General features: G+C 41.4%; 1 protein-coding gene across 22 annotated transcripts in view; it reads right to left on the reverse strand.

The window, feature by feature from the left end:
- LOC108051185 (protein muscleblind) overlaps positions 1-21,511 on the reverse strand; it is a 160,931-nt gene that overhangs the window by 18,185 nt on the left and 121,235 nt on the right. For 11 of the 22 annotated variants that reach the window (XR_001769613.2, XM_017133191.2, XM_017133190.2 and 8 more), the window contains 3 exons: positions 6,752-6,922; positions 5,201-5,383; positions 3,124-3,357 (listed from right to left, as the gene is read on the reverse strand). Coding sequence is in view for 21 of the 22 variants with exons in the window: in XM_017133191.2 (XP_016988680.2) it covers positions 3,124-3,357; positions 5,201-5,383; positions 6,752-6,922 (588 nt within the window). In the remaining variant the exon portion in view is untranslated. The remainder of the gene's footprint in view (positions 1-3,123; positions 3,358-5,200; positions 5,384-6,751; positions 6,923-21,511) is intronic. The other 11 variants (XM_017133194.2, XM_017133193.2, XM_017133195.2 and 8 more) reach the window with 1 other exon arrangement.

Here is a 21,511-nt window from a genome sequence, read left to right on the forward strand (position 1 = left end):
CCGGACAATTCATTGGCATGGAAATCTCTGCTTTTAGTTAATTTTCCGGTTCAAACGTTATCCGGCCCGTACTAATCCATGTCGCCCATGTCCCTGCCCGTATAACGTATACGTATACGTACACGTTACGTATACGTATCCGTGTCCTGTTCAGGTTGACATTTACATTTTTGGTCAGTTCGGTGGGAAAAAAGAGAGCGGACCCCTGTCGTTCCTTCGCCCCCTTCAGTTTCACTTTTCCTCCGGCCTTTTTTCTTGGCCGAGATGCTCTTGTCACGCTTACATGCCGGGATTATAGTTCTGTGGGGTCGTTGGTTGCGGCAGGTGGCATATTTGCCATCGACATCGACATCGACATCGCCATCGACGTCATGGGGAGATCCCCCATCGATGTGGGGCTTTTTTTCTCCTCTTCGTCTGCTGACATATGGGGAACGTCGTTTCGGTGACCCAGAATGCCAAACAGCAATCATAATAAACAAAACTTAAACGCTTATCAACGACAGCAACAATAACACAGGGAAATAATAGAGGGAAATCAAATATGCAAAGGCAAAGTTGTGTGTTTGGTCTGTTTTTGTGGTGTGCTTTTGTAGCGTCTGTCGATTGGGGTTTTTGGTTATATATATATGTAAAGATAATACGCATAAAACTCGATATTAGGTATGGTTAATCAGCTAACTTTATGGGGGGTTTGAAGAACACATTTAAGGAGAGTATTTCATAAACATAGGGATTCCAAACTGATATAAGTTATGTACAGAGGACATGAGAGTATAGAGCTAGGGGATATATTAACTTGAAACAAGTCTACATAAAGGTATTTAACAACAATATATATTAAAGTAATGGAAATAATTATGAAATGAAACAGCGGCGCTGCATCGGTTTGGTATATTTTGTTTTTATCGTATAGCTCCAATTAACAATTTTAAATGCTATAATGATTGTTCTTATGCTAGACATTTATGGAAAAAATACCCGTTTTAAAGTTGTAAGGAGATATAGCCGGGCATTAACGTTTTGCGGGATAAATATATACGAAAAAAAAATAAATATTGGTAGACAGGTGCAATAAGGTAAGCGTTTAATTCCCATTTTTACCAGGGCTGTAATCACATTAAACGAGCACCCATAAATACAATTATCGGCTCAGGGAGGGAAAGAGGGGGAGAATGTCAGCATGTGTGCCTTCGGGATCGTTTCAAAGGACATTTTCATACAATAATCACGTTTGTCCTGCCCTTCCGCTGAACGAGGAGAGCCTCGATTGAATTACGCCTAAAATGCTGCAACAATTTTTCACTTTATGCGATATTATGCTGCAATTATGTGTGTCATTTTCACCCCCCTTTTCAGTCAGGCCAACAAGGACATCGTTGTTGTTTGTTGCGTCAAATAAATTTCCAGCAGAAAGCAATTAAGTCGCGAATTAAGTACGGCGCATAGGACACGCAGCCGGGAAACACGGATACGACCACGTACGTGCTCCCATGTGTGAGTGTGAGTGTTGTGTTGGCCCGGCTGCCTCGCTTTTCCGCTTTCCCTGCTCGACCTGCTGCGTGCTCAAAGTTTTAACGCGTTGTAATAAATGTTAATTTTGGCCCAACGAAAATCAACATTTATGGCGTGTTTTATGTGAGCTTCAACATATTTTCCGTGTTGCCGGATATTTTCTCCCCCAAAAACCCTCGTTTTCGTTCCCCCCGCAGGATTATGCTCTTCCATCTACCCACACGGTTTGTTTGTTTTTGTCTGGGAGGCATACTTAAAAAATATAATTATTTATTGATCTACAAACAAAATTAACATCTAAATGACGTCGAACACCCTGTTTGAATGATGTCCCACCAAATGATTGTTGAACATTTCATTTGCCTTGGACAAACATAATTAAGTTCAGCCAAATGAATTTTCAATTAGCCATAAAATTTCATTTGATGCCAATCCACTGACTTCATTTCAAATTGCATCCCGCAGAATAATATTTTATATGGTACGGATTAAAATTTAAATCGACTGGGAAATATACTATGTCAAATATCGAATATTGAACAGTTTACTACTTAACTCATGTTGGAACTATTAATAACAAACAGGATTTTTCTGATTAATTGATTGAATTAAATAAATAAATCTTAACTGTTCAATATTTTGAAACTACGCTACTTTTTATGTGTCGCAATTTCTAGTTATTTTCTTATTTTATGATGACCAATGAGTATCACACATTCCATTGAATGTTTCTAAACTTCTGAAGTGCATAATGTGTCACGTTATAATCGGGCAGTATTTTTCGGTTCATTGATTTGAATTTTTCTATATTTTCGGGGGACGAGCTGAGTTCGCTTAAGCATTTATTGCATAGCCAGCGGCTATGTCATTGAATATGCAGCATAAATAAATAGCATAATTTGTGTTTTACAAATTTGTACGATTACACACTTTTTTTTTGCAGCTCTTAGGGGGAATAACAGTTATTTGTAAAGAGATTTTGTGTGTGAGGGCGTGTGTGTTTGCATAAAGTTAATTAAATTGTTTGCATGCGGCATTAACTTCTAATTAAATTTGCTTTAAATCCATATATGTCTATGGTAAGAGATTTGCCAATGAAATCGACGGTAAATTTGGCATGAATTTAAGGCACATTCAATCAACTATTTCGAACTAAGCAGGATGGCCTAAGGCCATCTTTGGCTAGATATATACAAGGATATATATATTTATATATTTGTGTGGCGTGTTAGTGCAGGAGTAAAATTCTGTGTTGTATTTCTCTGTTGAGGTTATTTGGAGAACATAAACAGAAAACGCTAGTTGAGCGACTATTTCACGAAATGACTCCTAGATTTTCATTGTATTCTAAAAATACTAATTTCCAAAATTTAAGTTATAAATTTATTGGATATCATTTCGTAAAACTGTCGCTTTAGGCAAACATGTTGAACAAAAAAATCACTTTCGCAGGAAAATAAAAATAATGGAAACCATAAGTATTTAGGCAGCACAAAAACACAAGTAAACGGAAAGTAATGAAACCAAAAAAAGGGCAAAATTTGAATGAACGCAAACGCAAAGAGAAGGTTCGAAAAGTATAGAAAAATATATAGTATATAGCCATACCGCAGCTGCAGCAGCGACAGCGGTGGCGCGTGTTTGGGCCGCTTTTAATTGTGCCTGTAGGTGCAGGGGGGGATGGAAGTAGCGGCAGGGGTCGCGTGCGCACCTGCCCTTCACGGCGTCCATGCAAACCGTTATCGAGCCGTCGTCGTGCCTGGCCACGCTCTCCTGCGGATGGGCAAACCGGCACTCCGATTCCGCCCGTTTGCAGGCGCCGCGCAGGAATTCGCGGCACACCTGAGTTCGGGTTTTGGTTATCGCATTTGGTTATCGCAATTGGTTATCGGATTGCGCATTTGGATCATCGCAATCGCAATCGCAATCATCGCCATCGATCGCAAACACACACACAACACGACGCCCGCATTTCGATGATCATCGGTGGGTTGGTTTTTTAATTGGGGGTTATCAGGTGGTTTTGTATTTATCGACATGTCGATCGATTTTTGTAGTTGCAGCGATTGTTGATCGATTGTTGGTATCGGTATCGGTATCAGTTGATTGGCGTTGGCAGCGGATAGCAAAAGTGGCAGCAGTTGTGGTTCAGAGTGGTTCAGTGGTGTGTTTTCGGTTTGGTGTGTGTGTGTTTATAGGCGGAGAAGGTGTATGTGTGTGTGTGGAGTGTGTTTTTTGGAAATAATGGAAGGATATTCAGTAAACAAGTTCATTTCTTTTGTTTCGTTTTTACTTTATTTATTATTTTGGTTTACGTTTTAGTTGTCATCAAAAGAAAAGTTAAGTATTTGCGCAAAAATATACATATACATATATTTTCGATTCGTTCCAAGTCAAATGGTAGGCAAGATTTTTTTTTAGTGGTTAGAGCCGATACAGATGCATTTCATGTTAGGTTTTTGTTTCATTATGTTTAAAGGATTTTTTTTTGCTGTTGTACTTGCCTCTTGGAATTGGTTTTGCTTTGTATTATTTTTGGGTGTTGTTTTTATTTTTGCTTCATGCCGATTAGTTTTCAATTTGCATTTTTTAGGTTGGTGCACTTTTGAGTACGAGAAAACACAAGAGTAACACGGTAGCACAAACATAACGAAAAGGAACATCGAGAATGCAAGGGTTATTCGAAATCAGGAGTAAACAAAACCACAAAGACGTTACTGGGAGCTCGGGTTGGACTGTTTGTAGAGAGTATTTCGGTGTCTGCTGATTCAAAATGAGGAACGAGATTTTTTTAAGGAAAATAACTTGAAATCAAAGGCTTAACAACTACCAAATCTATGGTACTAAAGGTCCCCCAGGGGAATACGAAAAATCTGCTAGTTCTATACTCTGTATCTACGATGATATATTTTTTGAGAGCTAAAGGAATTATCTAAAACTCTAAGAGGAGAATGGGATGAAACAGGAGCTTCCCTTTCGCTCAATTCGAAAATCAAAATAACTTTACGAAAAGGGGAAATCAAAATGAAATCAGAAATATCAGTGCAAAGAATTCTGCAATTTTTGATAGTTTTCTTGGGCTATTTACAGGGCTCGATAGCTTCCTAAAAAAGCTTTTGAAAAGCAGCTGCTAGGCCAAGCTGCAGTATTGTGCGATCGACTCTTTAATCGATCCTTACTAATTCGTTTACATTATGTTGATAAAAAAGAGCTGAAGAAATTAAAAGAAGAGAACATCAAGATTGGGTGTTTTTATATTTGGTTTCAATTTGGCGGTGTTAGACAAATACGAATGTGTGTCAAAACGTTTTCGAATCAATTTCTGGTTATTGGCGAATTATACAGTTGATTTTGGTCGCAATTTCAGCTTGATCTTTTGGCAAACTCAATAGAACTCAAAACTCTGTACAATGTTTTCGTTTTTAGTTCGCAATACTTGTATACGTAGTTTAATATTAATTCTAATTAGAAATATAAATACATAAGACATGCCACGAAAAGAAACACAAGAAAGTAAACAATTTTCGTTGGGTGTAAGTCTCGCCGTCGGCGAACAAACAAATTAAATTAATAAACACAACGTAAGCGTAAATTAAATCGCAGTAAATTGACTTCCATGGATACATAAACATATATCGGGATATACATATATATATATTCACTGCGGCCTCGGCCCGAAACTCACCTCTAATCTGTCGGATCGTGGTATTTTCTGCTGTGCCACCTGCACCGCCTGGGGCACCACCGGTCCCAGCTGGGATGCCACGGCCGTGGGATCGGGACCCAGCAAGGTGGGCACCAGGTGACCCGTTGTGTAGTACGGACTGTACGAGTTGGCCGGAATGCCAGTCAGATAGGGATTTGTGGCCTGCAAGAGGTAGGGAGATGGGTAGAGGGGGGTGGTCAATCAGAGGGTCATTTATCATTGCAATCCATCAGGCAAACAGTTGTCGTCCATCAGGACGTAATTATGGGGGCACCTCGCCCCATTGGATGGGTTTGAAATGTTTACGCGTAGCGGATAATGCTGTCATAATTTCCCAATGGGATATTGACTAATACCTAAATGGTCGACCTTTGTCTTAGTTGTTGTAAACCGATTTTAAGACAAATAATCCAACAAAAAGACTTTAAAAAACTTAAAAAAAATATATAATATTACTCATCCGCCATGTTGGTTGTATAGCTAAGCTTTAGTATATAAATAATAAATGATTTTATTACGAGTTTGTAAATTGAAAGTAAAATAATTTAAACCTTTTAAAATACTGAAAATTTATTTGTTTTAAATGTCATAAATTCCTAATGGGATATTAACGAATACCTAAATGGTTTCCCTTTGTCTTAATCGCTATTTACATTATTATTTATCTTTTAACAAGTCACTTTAACCGATTTTAAGATATAAAGATTAACCAAAGAAAAAAAATAAAAGATGGAAAATTAAAAAAAATATTACTCATTCGCCATGTTGGTTGTATTACACATTCGCCATGTTGGTTGTATTACTCATTCGCCATGTGGTTATATGGGCAAACTTTGGTTCCTATTCTTTATGTTCTTTAAATTTAAATTCGCGAAAGTCTATTTAAATATTAAACTAATAAACAGAAAATATTAGTCTGTAATTTAGTAAATGCAAACATTTGGTTCATAGTACCTCAAATATTATTCGTGAGTCCTCAGAAAAGCAACCCTATCTGCTCAATTTAAATCCTCTTTTAAATCTGTTTTATTTATGGCCTATCCCCATCGTAATCTAATGGTTCGACACCCCATTGAAGGCTTCACACTGCCCATGAAGTGACCCTTCCGTTGGGCACAAATTATGCTTGGCACGCACTCGTAAACCTTTTTGGCCCCACCACGCCGACTCTAATGAAAATTCATGCATTTTTCAACAATCAACAGGGACGCCCGTTTTCATTTCCCTCTAATGATGGCTGTCGTTTAGCTGCAAATCCACAAAAACCATGTCGCAAATTATTTGAGAATTAATTTTCGATTTGTTATAAAGCGGAAAAGCCCTTCCCCTTGCATGAATAAAACATTCCCCTTGCTCTCACTCTTTGGCTCATTTTCGCGCACTTTGAATTTACTCCGGTTGGTATTTCGGATATTCATGGTCGTGGCAGAGGAGAAGTTCGCTTATAAATATTCATATTTTCGAACTGGCAGCGGAAGTGGGGCGTGGGGATTGGGGTAAATTCAATTAAAGTATTAGAGCGGCACTTACCACGGTTGGCACTTGGCCCGATATGACCGGCTGGCCGGGCGCGATGCCCATCTGTTGCATCAGTGCATTCTTGAGGGCCAAATGATTGCGTCCATTTATCAATAACTGATCCTTCAGATGCTGTGGTGGATGAAAATATTTGCACGGCGGTTTATCACGATTACAGCGGCCCTGCAAGGAAAATTCAAAGAAATTGTTTACCAAATTTTTCCAATACATGTAGAGAAAATTGACAGCAGGGGTTAAGTCTTTGGGGCAGCTGGCCATAATTCAGTTTCGATTGCTGGCAGTGGCAATTTGGTGAGCGTGTTGGCCAGGAAGTGCTTGTGTCGCACTAAATAAATTTCTCGAAACAAATTTATGTTAATGTTTTCTATTCCTGGCTGCTGGTTGATTAACACAAATTGTTATGCTTAACCTTAATGCCCAGGTCGTTTCGGGTTCGTTTTGCATGAGCAAATACAGTTTAATTTCAGTTTATTGAACAAACATAAAGGATGTTCTGGCTTTGGTCCTTAACAAAAATCTTTACCTGAACGTTAAGTATCAAAATTTAACAATCTAAATACAGTACTGACGTAATGTGTAATGAAAACGAGGACGGAAGCTAACTTCGGCAAGCCGAAGTTTTAATACCCTTGCAGACTTTGCCGAAATTGCTAAAACTGAAAAAGTAGCTAAAGGAATAAGGTATATATAAATAAACTAGATTTTCATCGTTTAATGTCAATTGCTTTTATACTGCAAAAATGTTATATAAAAATAGAAAAAAGGGATACTTTCGCAGCCTTTAACTATTTTTCCTACGGAAGCTATAAGAAATAGACGTCCGATCGGCAAGCGCTTTTACCCTAATCAAGATATGCGTAAATAAATAAGACTTGGAAAAATTTATGTCAGTAGCTTACACACTACGCGAAAAATTCAGAAAATCATCAAATTTGGACCGATTTCACCCTGTTGTTCCTATGGGAGCTGTAGGATATAGACGTCCGATCGTCACGTGCTTTTATCATAATCAAGGTATGCATACAAAAATACGATTTGGAAAGATTCATGTCAATAGCTTAAATACTGCGGGAAATATCCTAAAAATCATTAAATTTTAACAGATTTCCCCCTATTGTTCCTATGGGAGCTATAGGTTATAGACGTCCGATCGCCAAGCGCTTTTACCCTGATCAAGGTATGCATAAAAAAATAAGATTTGGAAAGATTTATGTTAATAGCTTTTACACTGCACAAAATATCTTCCATTCTTGAAAGTTATATCCGATTGTTCCTATGGGAGCTATAGGATATAGACGTCCGATCAGCACGCGCTTTCACCTTGATGAAGGAATGTATAAAAAAATACGATTTGAAAAAATTTATAGCAATAGCTTTTACACAGCGCGAAATATTCTGAAAAACATAAAATTTGGACCGATTTTACCCTATTTTTCCTATGGGAGCTATAGGATATAGACGTCCGATTGCCACGCGCTTTTACCCTGATCAAGGTATGCATAAAAAAATACGATTTGGAAAAATTCATGTCAATAGCTTTTACACTGCGCGAAATATCATCAATTTTTGCTAGATATATCCGATTGTTCCTATGGGAGCTATAGGATATAGACGTCCGATCGGCGCGATTTTCAAACTTGATCTGCGTACACATGTTTTAGGACGCGTGTGAAAGTTTCAGATCGCTAGCTTTTAAACTGAGCTCACAAACGGTATTGAAACAGACGGACAGACGGACAGACGGACAGACGGACAGACGGACAGACGGACGGACATGGCTATATCGACTCCCCTATTGATCCTGATCAAGAATATATATACTTTATGGGGTCGGAAACGTCTCCTTCACTGCGTTACAAACTTCTGACCAAAATTATAATACCCTCTGCAAGGGTATAATATCGTGAATTCGGGTAATACAATCTTTCCCCATTGAAGTTGTTATAATTGGGCGCCATTTAAAACAAATTACACTGCCTGGTATAAAGCTAGTTCTATGTAATTTCTTGTATCCTTGGCATGACTCAGAGCTCTGAATAACTTTGTGTTCGTGCTGTCAACACATTTCGCCCAACCAAAAAAGCCAAAACCAATTAACTGCATGCAAAAGCCGTTGCAATTTCCCTTCAAGGCAAATCGGGATTCCGGAATGCCTATGAAACATGGCACCGCATTTCTACCAGCATATTTTCGGGCTATATGCGAGATCGAAATTCGTTTTTAATTGCGAAAAAGTAAAAATTTCACTTCATTAGCACGTGTAATTGTGGCGGCGGATTAACGCGGCTCACTCTCTTTTTAAGCCAAAATGTCAACAATAATTATAATGGCCAGGGGATCGGAGTGGCAATGGGCTAATGCCCCGCGATGCATGCAACATGGCATGTGGAAAACGAGGGCAGGCCGACTGGCAAACAAATATGCATGTAAATTATATTTAATTCAGAGCAAATGAAGTTAACAAATATTTGCATACAGCAAGGCGAGCGGCGACTCAACGCTGAGTAAAAATGAGTGAAAAAGCGGAGAAAAATGTACAAATTTATATGTAAAAGGGGAAAATTGTGTGTGCATAAATTGATTGTTTGCCCTGGCCAGAAGAGGAGGACAGCAAACAGCGGGAGACAGAGAGGGCAACTGTAGCAGAGACATGCCAACTAGTTTTCGGTATCCTTTTGTGTTCTTCCCCCTTTTTCCCGTTATTCCCCCTTTTGCCGTTATTCCCCTTTTTTCCTGGTGCCGCTGTTGATGGCATTTACAATTTATGACGCCCTGAAAGCTGTACAAGATTTATGGCGCCCAACAACTGGCGCTAACTCACAAATAATTGTTGCCGAACAACATTTCTGTTTATTTTTATTTGCTTTGTTATGATTCTCGCAAATATTTGTTAGCATATTGACAAATGTGGGCCAAACTGGGACGAGAAGAAACTTTTTAATAAACTACAAACTATCGATGCAAAGCCATAAATTAGGCTAATTAATTGTCGATTGCTTTTGGATACTCCTCCCCCCGCCCTGATGGACAAATATTTGGCGAGCCAACAAAATACTTTGCATTGTTGGCTCGCAATTTTGATCTATAAACACAGCACAAAATATTTATTGACGACAAGCAAATATTTTTCTCCATCCTTCTGTGCAAAACTTTCAATCAGCAACTGCCGGGACACAAAATGCAAACAAATACACGAGTGGCAGCCACTTTGGCATATTTGTTTGTGCTTATTGGCGCCATTGGCAGTAATTTAATGCTTCGATTGAGTTTATTTAACAACAGCCACCGTTTTGACTGGCTGCACTCGTATCTGACTGACTGTCTGACTATGTCCCTCTATTTTGTTGCTCTAATTCGCTTTAATGAAATGCTAATGCAATTTTTCATGCCACTCACTTGTTGCCCTTGCAACTGGGTTAATTGCCTCCTGATGGCCATCGAATCATGTTAGGTAATTGCTAACTGAGTTATTGGTGTGCCTAAGCGTAGTGTTACCTTATTGATGAATCTGTAAATCGATTTGGCATTCGTTTTTCCCATTCCAGCCATTCAGCATCTTTCAAGGGCTTTGGCAGCAAATTTAAATTGCATTTGCTGGCCACAATCAAATAAGACATTATTCTTGCAGTCCTGGAGAGATCCTCGCCAGCGGGACGGACATTATCTTCGAGTGCCAAGCGCTTGCCACTTGCCACTTTCCACTTTCCACCTCCCATTTTCTCGGGGCAATTTCTTTCTTGTGGCTGCCGCCCCTAGATATGCAACACTTTCTTGCTGCTGCCGCTTGACATTGCCCCGCGATTCCTTTTTTTGTTCCTTTTTCTTTGCCACACGCCACACTAAACATTTTCATGTCATTTCGATTGTAATCTGCATGACTGCTCCTTGGGCGTGCGGAAAAAAAACCACGAGAGAGAGTGGAAAAGCGAGTGCGAAAATTGCAAATGGTGTCCACTCACGCACGCAGAGGGGGGCGGGACGGGGAAAAGCGGGGAAATGGGGAAAAACGGGGGCAGCATATTTGCATTGCCAACGTTCGCGCTGTGCAACTGAAACTGGAACCCTTTTTAGAGCATTCGCCTTTTTTCGCAACGCTTCTTGTTTCACAGCTTCGGTCTGATGCAGATTATCCGCTTTAAATTGCAATGATTACTTTTTCGCCTTCCTCTCGCAGTCTTTATTTTTTTATTTTTCTTTATCCTTCTTTTTTCGGGTGGAATGATGGCAGTGATGGCATTCCAGAGCCATTTTTCTTCTTTTGCCAGGCCATTCGAAACAATGTCGCTGTCGTCTAGCGTTCTGGCATGCCATTGTGGAAAGCGGGGGGAAATTGGGGGGGCTGTTGGCCATTGGCTAAGGAATTTCTCATGTTTTCATGCCAAGTGCAAGTCAGGTCCAGTCATGTATATCGTCGCGTATCGCATTGCCATTTGGTCGACATGCGTCTAGGGAGGAGGCCCCTTCTTGGCCAAGTTAAGACGCAGCTGCTGCCCATCAACTGGAAGCTAGGAGCAGGGAACTGGGCACTGGGAGCACTCAAGTCCATGTCCTCGTCTTCGTCTTCGTTCTCGTCCTCGACCAAGTCGTTGGGTATTAAATGTCATTTTGCATTTCGTGACAAGTTGGCTAATCTGACTCGAAAGTTATTTATTTCTTCTTTGTTGAGTGCAAAGGAATTTTTCTTACACTTTTTTTTTTTCTTGCCCTGAGAGCATTTACATGGCATTTTTCCTCAGGGTCTCTGTTTGCTTGGAACTCCTTTCCTTTCCGCTTTTCCCCTTTTCCGCTTTTCTCCCAACGAACTCTAGCTACTTTTCTTCAATTTAGCGGCGATAGGAATCGCCTTTGAATGTTAATAAAACGGATTTTTATGCAAATTTAAAACTGTTTAGTGGTTCGACTTTGCTATGCATTAAAAGAAGAAAAAATGCGATCCGCGTCTAGGGCTTTTGCGAAAATAGACAAAGAGTTGGAATAATGCGAATGAAATATGTTCGCCCGGCTTTGTTTGATCTGGGGGGAAAATGAATGGGTATGCCGCCTTTAAAGTTGAATTTGGTTTAGGATTCATTTTAAACATATTTTAGGTAAATATTCTAAAAAATTCATGTATCTAAAGATTATGATTAAACCAATTTATCGCTTAACCTATCACATAAGCTATTTAGCTTTTTTAAAGCAATAAGGAGTGCTAAAAATTGGTTTTTCTCCATTGTCATAAATTGTTGAGGGCGTTACTAGCTGAAACTTTTTCGGCGAGTGAGTGGAACTTATGATAAGCCACTTTGGAACACACAAATTGCATGTCCCCCGAACTTTTCCACCCGATTTTCCCGCCCAGTTTGTGCACTGCAAACTCCATTTAAGGCTTTACATAAAACATAAGCAGAAAATGTTGCCGAATAAAAATATAGAGTAAGGGGAAAACAACAACGCTGGCAAGCATAATTCCTGACACTCTTTGCTTTTGGCCGTTCTTAAACGAGTGAGAGAGAGGGGGAAAGGGGGAGGTGGGGAGGCAGTTGCCAAAAAATTTAATGCAAACTAACGGCACTACAAGCTTTAGCACTTTGGATCCAACACACATGAAAAAGTTGGCCAGAAAAGGGAGGTTCAGGAGATAGTTGAAAACTATTTTCGACGCTTAACGGAGAACTCAATTTGTTTTCACTTGGCCATACACACACACACACAGAAAAACACACACACACACACACAGATACACACAGGGACAGAAACGTAGCTCAATAACACAAACAGCAAATAGAGATAATCAAAAAGCAATTGCAAACAACAACCAAGCCTCAAAATGGCCAGAAGAAGAGGAAGAGGAAGAGAGAATTGGTAAGAGAGAGCGAACGCTGTGGACACAGTGAGATATTTATTGTATAAATGCCGGCAACAAAATAAATTAAAAATGACAATTCACCGTAGGCATGGCCAGGGAAATCAAGGCAATTTTCCATGTGCCACATGCCCACACAGACACACACACACACACACACACACAGACTGCAACTAGTTTGCAGTTTAATTTTCAATATGGCTAACCGGCAGTCTGAAGCGAGGAGCATTGAAAATGAAAATATTTTCCTGAAATGCAAACAAATTGGCAAAAGGCAAATGGTCAATATTTGCTGGCCATAGGAGCCTCATGGCCGGGCAAAAGTGTTTGCAGGCCCGGGACAAAACAATGGCCAAAAGCAGAGGAGTGTTGGTTTGGATGGAAGGTGGGAGGTGGAAAGTGGGTGGTGGAAAGTGGGAGGTTGCAAGGTGTACGGTGTACGGCGGACGACCAGCGGCGCATGTTAAGCGATTTGCCTGAGACAAAAGGAAACACAGCCGGCTGTATCTGCAGTCACTGAACTCCTCCTAAAAGTATGCAACGGCAAATAGCCATGCGAATGTGAGTTTCCATTTTTCCTGTATCTCTCCGTGTGTGTGTGTGAGTGTGCGTGCGTGTGTGTGAGTAGGGAAAACAATGAACGGGCCTCGACTTTTTGTGGCCATGTTTTTTTTCAATCATGCGTTCGTTTCCTCACTCATTCATTCGCTCAATGGGGGCACACACCGCCACTGCAGTTGCATACTTTTGGGATTTGCAACAGATTCCCCACTCGATTCCCCTTCGCCCTGCGAAACTACTGGCCCATTGCGACAATCTGACTCTCGGTTGCTTTAATTTTAAACCAGCAACTTAGGACCCGGTGAACCATTATCCGGGGAATAACTGCATTCGAGGGATTTGTGTTAATTGAAAAATGTGCCCTAGAATATGGCCGAGCACAACTGTACTCGAGCAAAGTGGATTACCTTACGGACAAAAGTGCACTCAGTTAATGGAATTCAACTAAACGCTGCTGTAACTGTCGTGTTTCGCCTTTTGCTCTTTTTTTTTTTTTTGCTCTTGTCGAGAACCATACTTGAGTTGGCCAAATGGCAATTTCTGATTTCGGTAGTGGCTCTATCTCATTGCCGTGTTTTCGTTTCATTTGCTCATTTAACCTCCTCGCCAGCTGGAAAGCTGCTCCGTTCCATCCCATTTTACTCGCTCATTTCATTTGCCGCTCGCTTATCAGCCTCGAAATTCACTTAATTTAATTAAACTGCACGATGGAGTGAGTGCGGAGTGCCGAGCGAAAAAGAAAATAATAATAAAAACGGTGAGAGAGCGGCACTCGCGAAGCGAAATGGTCAGAAAAAAAAGAGGCAAGAGACTTTCACATTATTTTTGCACACAAACAGTGGCAGTGGTCATTCCGCTCCCATCATCATCATCATCATCATCGCCGTGGACGTCATTGCTTCATTTTCGCCTGCCGGTTACGGGGCTTCGGCTCCGTTGCGCCCCCGAATTAATTTCCGTTTTGCAAACCAATTGAAAATCCAATTTTCAATACACAAACCATATAACGCCGGGCTCCTCTCACTCCTTCTCTTCAGCCAGTTTTCCATGGCATACGTTTAACTAACGTCCCCTCTTTTCCTGGCCGACGTTTTCCACACGTGGAAAAGTTTGCTCACATTTAAAGGGCTTTAAAAAAGTGGCCAGCGAACGTGGGCCCAGAGCCACGAAACTGGAGGCCATTGGCCACTGCGCCCGAAAGTAGGCAACAATATATATATGGGCATTAAACGTAAACCGACTGCAGCCTGCAGGGCAACAGCCCAGGCCACCACGCCCCCTCTGCCCCAACTCCGCCCCCCCTTCCCGTGTTTATTTGTATACAATCTGACACACAGGGGCACATGCCACATAATGCACGGTAGGGGATCCTGCAACGGGGACAGGCTGCGGTGCGTTCTTGGGTGTGTGTGTTTGCGTGTGTGGCACATTGATTTTTTCCCTGGAACAGCCGAAGGCCTTCCTCCCTATGATTTGACCACATGGCCAGGACGCTTTACAAATTGCAAGGGATACTGGATACCGGGCACTGTTAGTGGGATTTGCCATGGCGATTCGATTAATCTGGGGAAGACTCGATCGGCAGCAGTGCCTAAGCGAAGGATTTTGTTTAAGCCCAAGGGAATGCAATCGAACGTTCTTATTGTGTGTAGTTGGGATTGGTGAATGGGCAGCCATTTTTAAGTATAGAAACATTTGCATTTGAATTGAGTTTATTTGTTTTCGTTTGAATGACTATCAATGAAAAGGTTTCGCGTGTTTTTTCATTTGTGTCGGATTTTTGGAAAAGCCCTCTTAAAAGGCATTTTTAAGCCTAAAAGCATGCTGTGGTATTTCATACTTTGTTCGCTTTTCAACCCCACTCGCGCGTTTTTCTACTTTTTATGATTGAAATAAATTTTCAACATTCACATTTTTCAACTTTTTGACAAACACACATCGGGGGTGAAGAAGAGGGACTCTTGACTTGACTTGGTTCTTATCCTGGCCGCGAAATCGACACTCACATAGATACTCGAGCACACACACACACTCACACACGCACTGGGCTGAGATTGGCATAAACTGCGGCAACATTTAATGGCGAGCTTCGTTTTTGGCAGACATTGATGACTTTTTAACTGCAGTCATTTGCAGGGCGGCGTCGTTTACACACGCACACACTCTGCCATAGATATGGCAAATGTTTGCCTAGCCGCACAGGACCCACACTCACACTCACACTCACACGTTTCGGTGGCGTTTCCGTTTCCTCCGCGTTTCGAGCTCCGTTCGCCATCGCTGCGCATTGTAAGCCATTTGAGCAGAAGGCGGCGACATCAGGAAAATATCGCGTGACGCGGCGATAAAAATAATCATCATAATGTAATGTGAAAGGAGGCCAACGAACGGAACGGAACGAAGAGGGAACCCCCCTTTTTTTTGCTTAATCGATTTTCCCTTTTCGCCGCGGCAGGCGTGGCCCCATTTAATGCGATTATTTGCGATTTCTTTTCTGTGGACGTCCGCAGTGTCCGCAAATTAACGAGCCCCCATAATAATTTAGTCGCATGCCGTAATAACAAGCCGCAGAAGTGTGTTCGCCCGCCCCCAGGAGGAGGGCGTGGCACGGTGGCATGGCCCCAAGGTCGTGGGTACAGAGGCAAATTGATTTCGTTTCATGTTGCCCCGACATATGTTGCCGACTTTTTGGCGCCAAACCCAACGTCGCCGCTCGAAGACATTTGCATGGTCGTAAAATGAGAAATAAAAACGGGTTGTGGGTTGCGGTCAAAATTTGCTTGTTGTTGGTGAATAAAAAATTTTATTGCCCATATGTGTTTGTGTCCTCAGGGTGTGTGTGTTTTGGGGGCATCGTTTGCAATTATTATGGCATACTTAGGGGGCCTCTCCCACTGAAACTCCTTCACAATGAATCACTTGACATTCAATACCGGCATACTAAGGCATTGCAATGCGGCAAACTAATTGAAACGGGTAGCTACCGGCTACAGACAAGGAGAAAGTTTAGGGCAAAAACAAGGGGAGAGTGGAGAAAGGAGACACGAGGACACGCTTTTAATAAATCCATCACATAACCCGCATTATTAAAAAGATCCAAGTCCTGACACGAACAAGCAAAGTTTCGCTGGCAAACACAAACAAGTCTAGGAAGCAGGGATAAAAGAGGAGGGTACACACACACACACGAGTAGAAGAAGCGCTTATCAAATTTCCACAAACGATGACAATCAAACCGAAGGCAGCAGGACGAAAGCCAGAGGAGCCAAGGACCCGGACCAGGACGAAATGATTGGACGTTGCGGCGCTCTTGAGTGAATGTAATCGCCAATAAACTGCATAAAGCGCATATGAGCAGGACTGGCTGACAATGGGCGAGCGTCCAGGACATCGAAAGGATTCAATCAATGCGCAAACAAAAGGCCAGCAGACTGGAGCGAGAGTCTCCTCGAGACGCAGACCCAAAGGCACATAAATAATTCAATTGTCAGCACGCTCGGCAGTGCAACATGCGATAATATTGCCCCACCGAACCGAAGGAAAACTTTTCTGCTAACAAAAATAAACTTTTTTTTTGCTGCCACTGATGTTGCCATGTAACAACTTTATCGATTTACACAAAATGAGGCTCGTTATTAGTTGAAGGGGACATGTGCGAGCAATCTGGAGAAAGTGTGGCAGAAAGAGAAAGGAAATACAGAAAAATAAACATTTTTAGATCAGGATCTATTGAAAGACTGTTCTAATTAAATTTCACTATTTACTGTATTCACTGAGCCATTAAACTCTTTGGATAAAGACCTGGTTTTTCTGCCTGCACGATAGCAGTTGACAGTTGAAAAGGAAAAGCCAAGGCATCTCCCCAGGACTTTTCACCTCAATTAGAGTCTCCACTTTTGGCCAGCCGACTAATCCCGAGTCCTAAGACCAGGATCTCTATCTAGGACCCCGCCTCGTCCTTCACTTCTCCCTCCCCCTTTTTTATGGCCTCTTCCCTGCTTTTATGACTCGCCACAGCCCCTTCATCATTCGTTTCCCCCTTCGATTTTTATGATTTGCCACACACCCGGCTACGTTTCCTTTGCTTTCGATTTTAAAGGACCCGGAACGCATAAGTGAGTGTGTGAGAGTCCTTCGATCGCATGGGCAATTTTTTATTGTTAGAAAATTGTTTTCCCTGCACAGCGTTACGCAAGAAAAAAAAAATTGATTTCTTGTCTTTATGGCATTGTCCCTTTGCCAGTCCGGCTGCTGTTGGCAAATTTAATATGTTATCCTTCGATGTGCGTCGCTCCCCAGCTTCTGGGTGTTGTTGTTTGTTTGAAAAATATTGAATTTTTCGCAAAATAAAAAGGATAAAGGATAACATCTTTTGCCGTGTTTGCGGAAACCGAAGCAAACCCAAGGAGCCCAGCAAGTGGAAAATTGTCCCTTCTTTTCCTATGCCCTTTCCCTTTCCTTTCCCCCGAAAAAGTCCTTGCTTGTCCGTTTTGTGGTTAACTTGTTTCGGTTTCCTTTCTTTTTGATTGTCTAACATGTGTTTCTTGTTTACTACATATACATCTAATCATACATACATATATGATATATATATATATGTATAAACATATATAGGAGATACTGTATCTCGGAGATATTTGATTTTATAAATTGAATTGCATTTAATTTGGTTTGCTGTTTTGAGAAAATTGTTGGTCTCTGGCAGCTTATTGGCTTGCAATATTTTTTATATTTTTTTCAGGTGTCGAATGAATTATGAAATAGCTTTCCGCTCGAAGGAATTGTTCAGGAATTGGTATTTTTGGACACATTTATTAGGAACTTGGCATTTTTGTTTACTTGCCGCACTGCCTAGACTGTGTACTTTAATGTCCGCAATATAAACTGACCTGCATTGAAAGGAGGTATTTTTGTGATTTTTAGTCAAGTGATTTTGTTTGAGTTAAGTTTATTGTGCGTCAGAAGATTATAATTGGCATTTAATTGAAGACACAAATTGCTGGCATCTAAGCCTTAAATTACAGAGCCATTCTGGTTGAGTTATTTGAAGCAAAACAATCAGATGGATATTAAATTCTGTAGAGTGTGTCCAGGGACTTTAAGTGATTTTTGTGTGCCGTTTTAATTTAACGTTTTTTCAATTTAAATTGCCTTCTTGGCTGCACTTTTCTCTGCGGGGCAAACAAATCCAACTGTTGAGTCTAACTGAAAAATATTATGAATATTTTTAGCTCACGCTGTGGGATTTTATTTTGATATGCTTTTTTTGCCGACTTTTTGTTCATCAACAAAGCATTAGCGCTTGCCCGCTTAGGGACTTTCACAATGCACTTTTTTTTTTGGTATTTTATTTGGATGTGTCTGCTTTCTCTGCGAGTGTTTGTAGGCGTGTCGGGCGCCCAGGGGCCTGCGAACAAACAAACAAACGGGGCAAATGATGAGCAGCGGTGGGCAGGCAAACAAATGAGAAAAAATTTCAATTCTAACAGAGAGAAAAAATTGTTCAAAAATATTCGCATAAAAAAATAAACGGAGGTGAGTGCTGGGTGAAAATACATAAAAAATAATATCATGAATGCAATGACTTTTAATGTACAGTTATTGCGCAGCTGTCTGATGTCCCAGGCCCCAGATATATATATATATATCCGTATATATATTTTAATATTGCATACTTTCTGGCGTTGCTTACATGACGTTGCAAGGAGCAAGTGTGTGTGTGTGTGTGTGTGAGTGTTTGTGTGCGCCATGTGTGCAGTGCACCGTGTATCCTTTTTGGCAAGCTTCATTGCCACTTTGGCCAAAAAGGGTAGACCGACTGTCAGCCATTGCCCGTTGCACATACTAATAAGGCTAAGTGGCATGACAAACACAAATGCAAGGACACACACACACACACACAGAAGCATGGAGAAAGGAAGAAAGTGTGCGACAGAGAAGGGAAGCTGGGGCGACAAATGTCTGTTTGGGACTCTGCGGAACCACAAAGCGAACATTTTATGACTGTTGAATGACCTCATAAGCATGCGTGTTTATTCTTTCGCCCCCGGCTCCACTTGAGTTGGCGCTCTGAACCCGCCTTAAATGGCAAACAAATTGTAATTACCAGTAATGTGTGCTGCCGAAAATATGGAGTTTAAAAATCATTAAATTTCTAAGTTATTAGTTTAGAAACTTAGCCTTTTACTGATTCCAAATTCCTGATATTAAATTTAAAGTTACAAATTCCAAGTTAAATGTTCTGTTTTCACTGACAGATATTTATTTACACATTAATGTCCTGGCTAAAAATTTAAATCCAGGCAAATAATAACCTGACATATTTACATCTTAACTCTTAGAATATTTATTTAATTTCCATGCCTTACTTGAACATTTATATGTAGCTATATTTTGTTAGTAGGTTCTACTGACAACTTGCAAATATTTTTCTTCCTGTTAGCAAACTTCCATCAATGTGGGTTGGAAAATGCAGAAGTTGGCATTGTCATTTCGGCTATTTATAGGCAGCTGTCATATTGCAAATTGATGCCCTGCACTGGAACCATTAGCCCCGCCCCCTTTCCCCTTTCCCATGCCCTGCAGCCATTTCTTTTATAATTCTTTCGTTAAGGAAAAATTGCAAGAAACTCGGAGTTCCACCATCCCCCCCTCCCGTCCACTGTCCTTTTTCGAGATGCTGCTGCCTTGTCAAGCCATAAAATGTTATCACAAAAAGTATTTTCCAAGTCAGCGCACACACAAAAAGGGGGAGTGGTGTGGGCGGAAGCTCTTGGATCGGCTGCCGAATGTGCTAGAACGAGACAGACAAACTTCAAAGCAAAAGTTGTTGGCAACCCAGCCACACACACACACTCACACACATGTGCAGCCAGTGAAAGTTACAAATAGAGTTGCCATAAAATTTCATATGCTTATCACGTGCGTTGCCCTTGTAACCCAACCTCCAAACCGCCCACCACCTCCCACTTATCCGCCCACTTTGGTTCACTATCACCACCGACAGATGGCGCCAAATTGCGCTTGCATCGCTGTCAGCCCTTTCACACGTCACATGTAGCACATGAGCATATAGACCATGGCGTTTTTTGGAGCCAACTGTACCGCAATATTTTCGCTATTTTAAGCTGACATCGTTGCGTTGCAGCGGCCCTCGCTCTATGACTATTTTATTGTCATATTTATCTACAATCAAGCCGCACACACCCGTACACTCCACTGCACTCCATTCTGCGGACCGAAAAACAAAGCATTTTGGGTTGATTTTTTGTCGAACACAGGCTAAGAATGCGTTTTCCAACAGCCCGAGCGATATGTCAGGAAATTGGCTTTTCTTTTTTCGGCTTCCCCATTTTGGCCCCCTTTGACATTTCACGCTTCGAGTGGAGACCCATTGTTTAGAGCTGACATATTGAAGAGAGATAGAGAGCCGTTGCGATAAGAGTGGCATATACAATTTCTATGCCAGGCGACACTGCCTGCTGTTTCCTGGCCAAAAACTGTAAAAACCAGTCAAAACTCAATTAAAATTACGGCTCACCGATAAGGCAGCAAAAGTAAAGCGAATTAATGCCGACATTTGCTGGCAATGAAAGTGAGCTGAAAAAAAGGTACAAATCGCAATAGCCAGAGTTGCCAACGTTTCGCCATATTAGTGGCCCACTTGTGGGCGCCAAATAAAAAAGTTAACCAGTCGGGCCCAGCACATGTGACCCAGATAATCTTATTATGAACTCATTTCGAGCGCCTTTTTTGGCACAGAAAACACCATCAAATTAGATTCAATGAGGGCGCCCCGTTTACCAATAAATTGTGGCAAATTATGCGGCCAAAGATTAAATTCGATTCTTATGTAAATCCAAGGAAACAGGAGGCTGCAATATAAGGCTGCCGTTAGCTTTACCTCTACTCCCGTCCATTCAATCCAGGTGCCAGACAAACCCAAGCCCAACAGCCGACAGCTGTGAACTGACCCTCTAATCTGCATAATTTGCACAGAAGTAGAAGCATGAAGGTGAGGTCCCTGCGGCATTATAAATAGTCAAAGATATTTATTTGTAATGAGGACCAGGGGTTGCCAAGACTTTCGGCTGGTCCAGCAGCAGTCTCCACGGGGTAGTTTACTCAACTTGGACTTCGAACTCGCACTCGGACCCGGACTTTTTGTTCGATTAGAGCCCAACATCTGCTCTATGGGCAAAGTTCTCGCTCTAACGATGACCGAGGACCAAGAACCGAGGACCGACCACTGAGTTATGCCAACGATAGACCTTTTCCCTCGCAAAAGTTGATTAAAAACTGCAGGCGGTGGGCAGTTGATTGCTCGGATGACTCGATGGACGGTT

Source organism: Drosophila rhopaloa, unplaced genomic scaffold, assembly GCF_018152115.1.
Source record: "Drosophila rhopaloa isolate 14029-0021.01 unplaced genomic scaffold, ASM1815211v1 contig_115, whole genome shotgun sequence".
NCBI classification, from domain to species: Eukaryota; Metazoa; Arthropoda; class Insecta; order Diptera; family Drosophilidae; genus Drosophila; species Drosophila rhopaloa.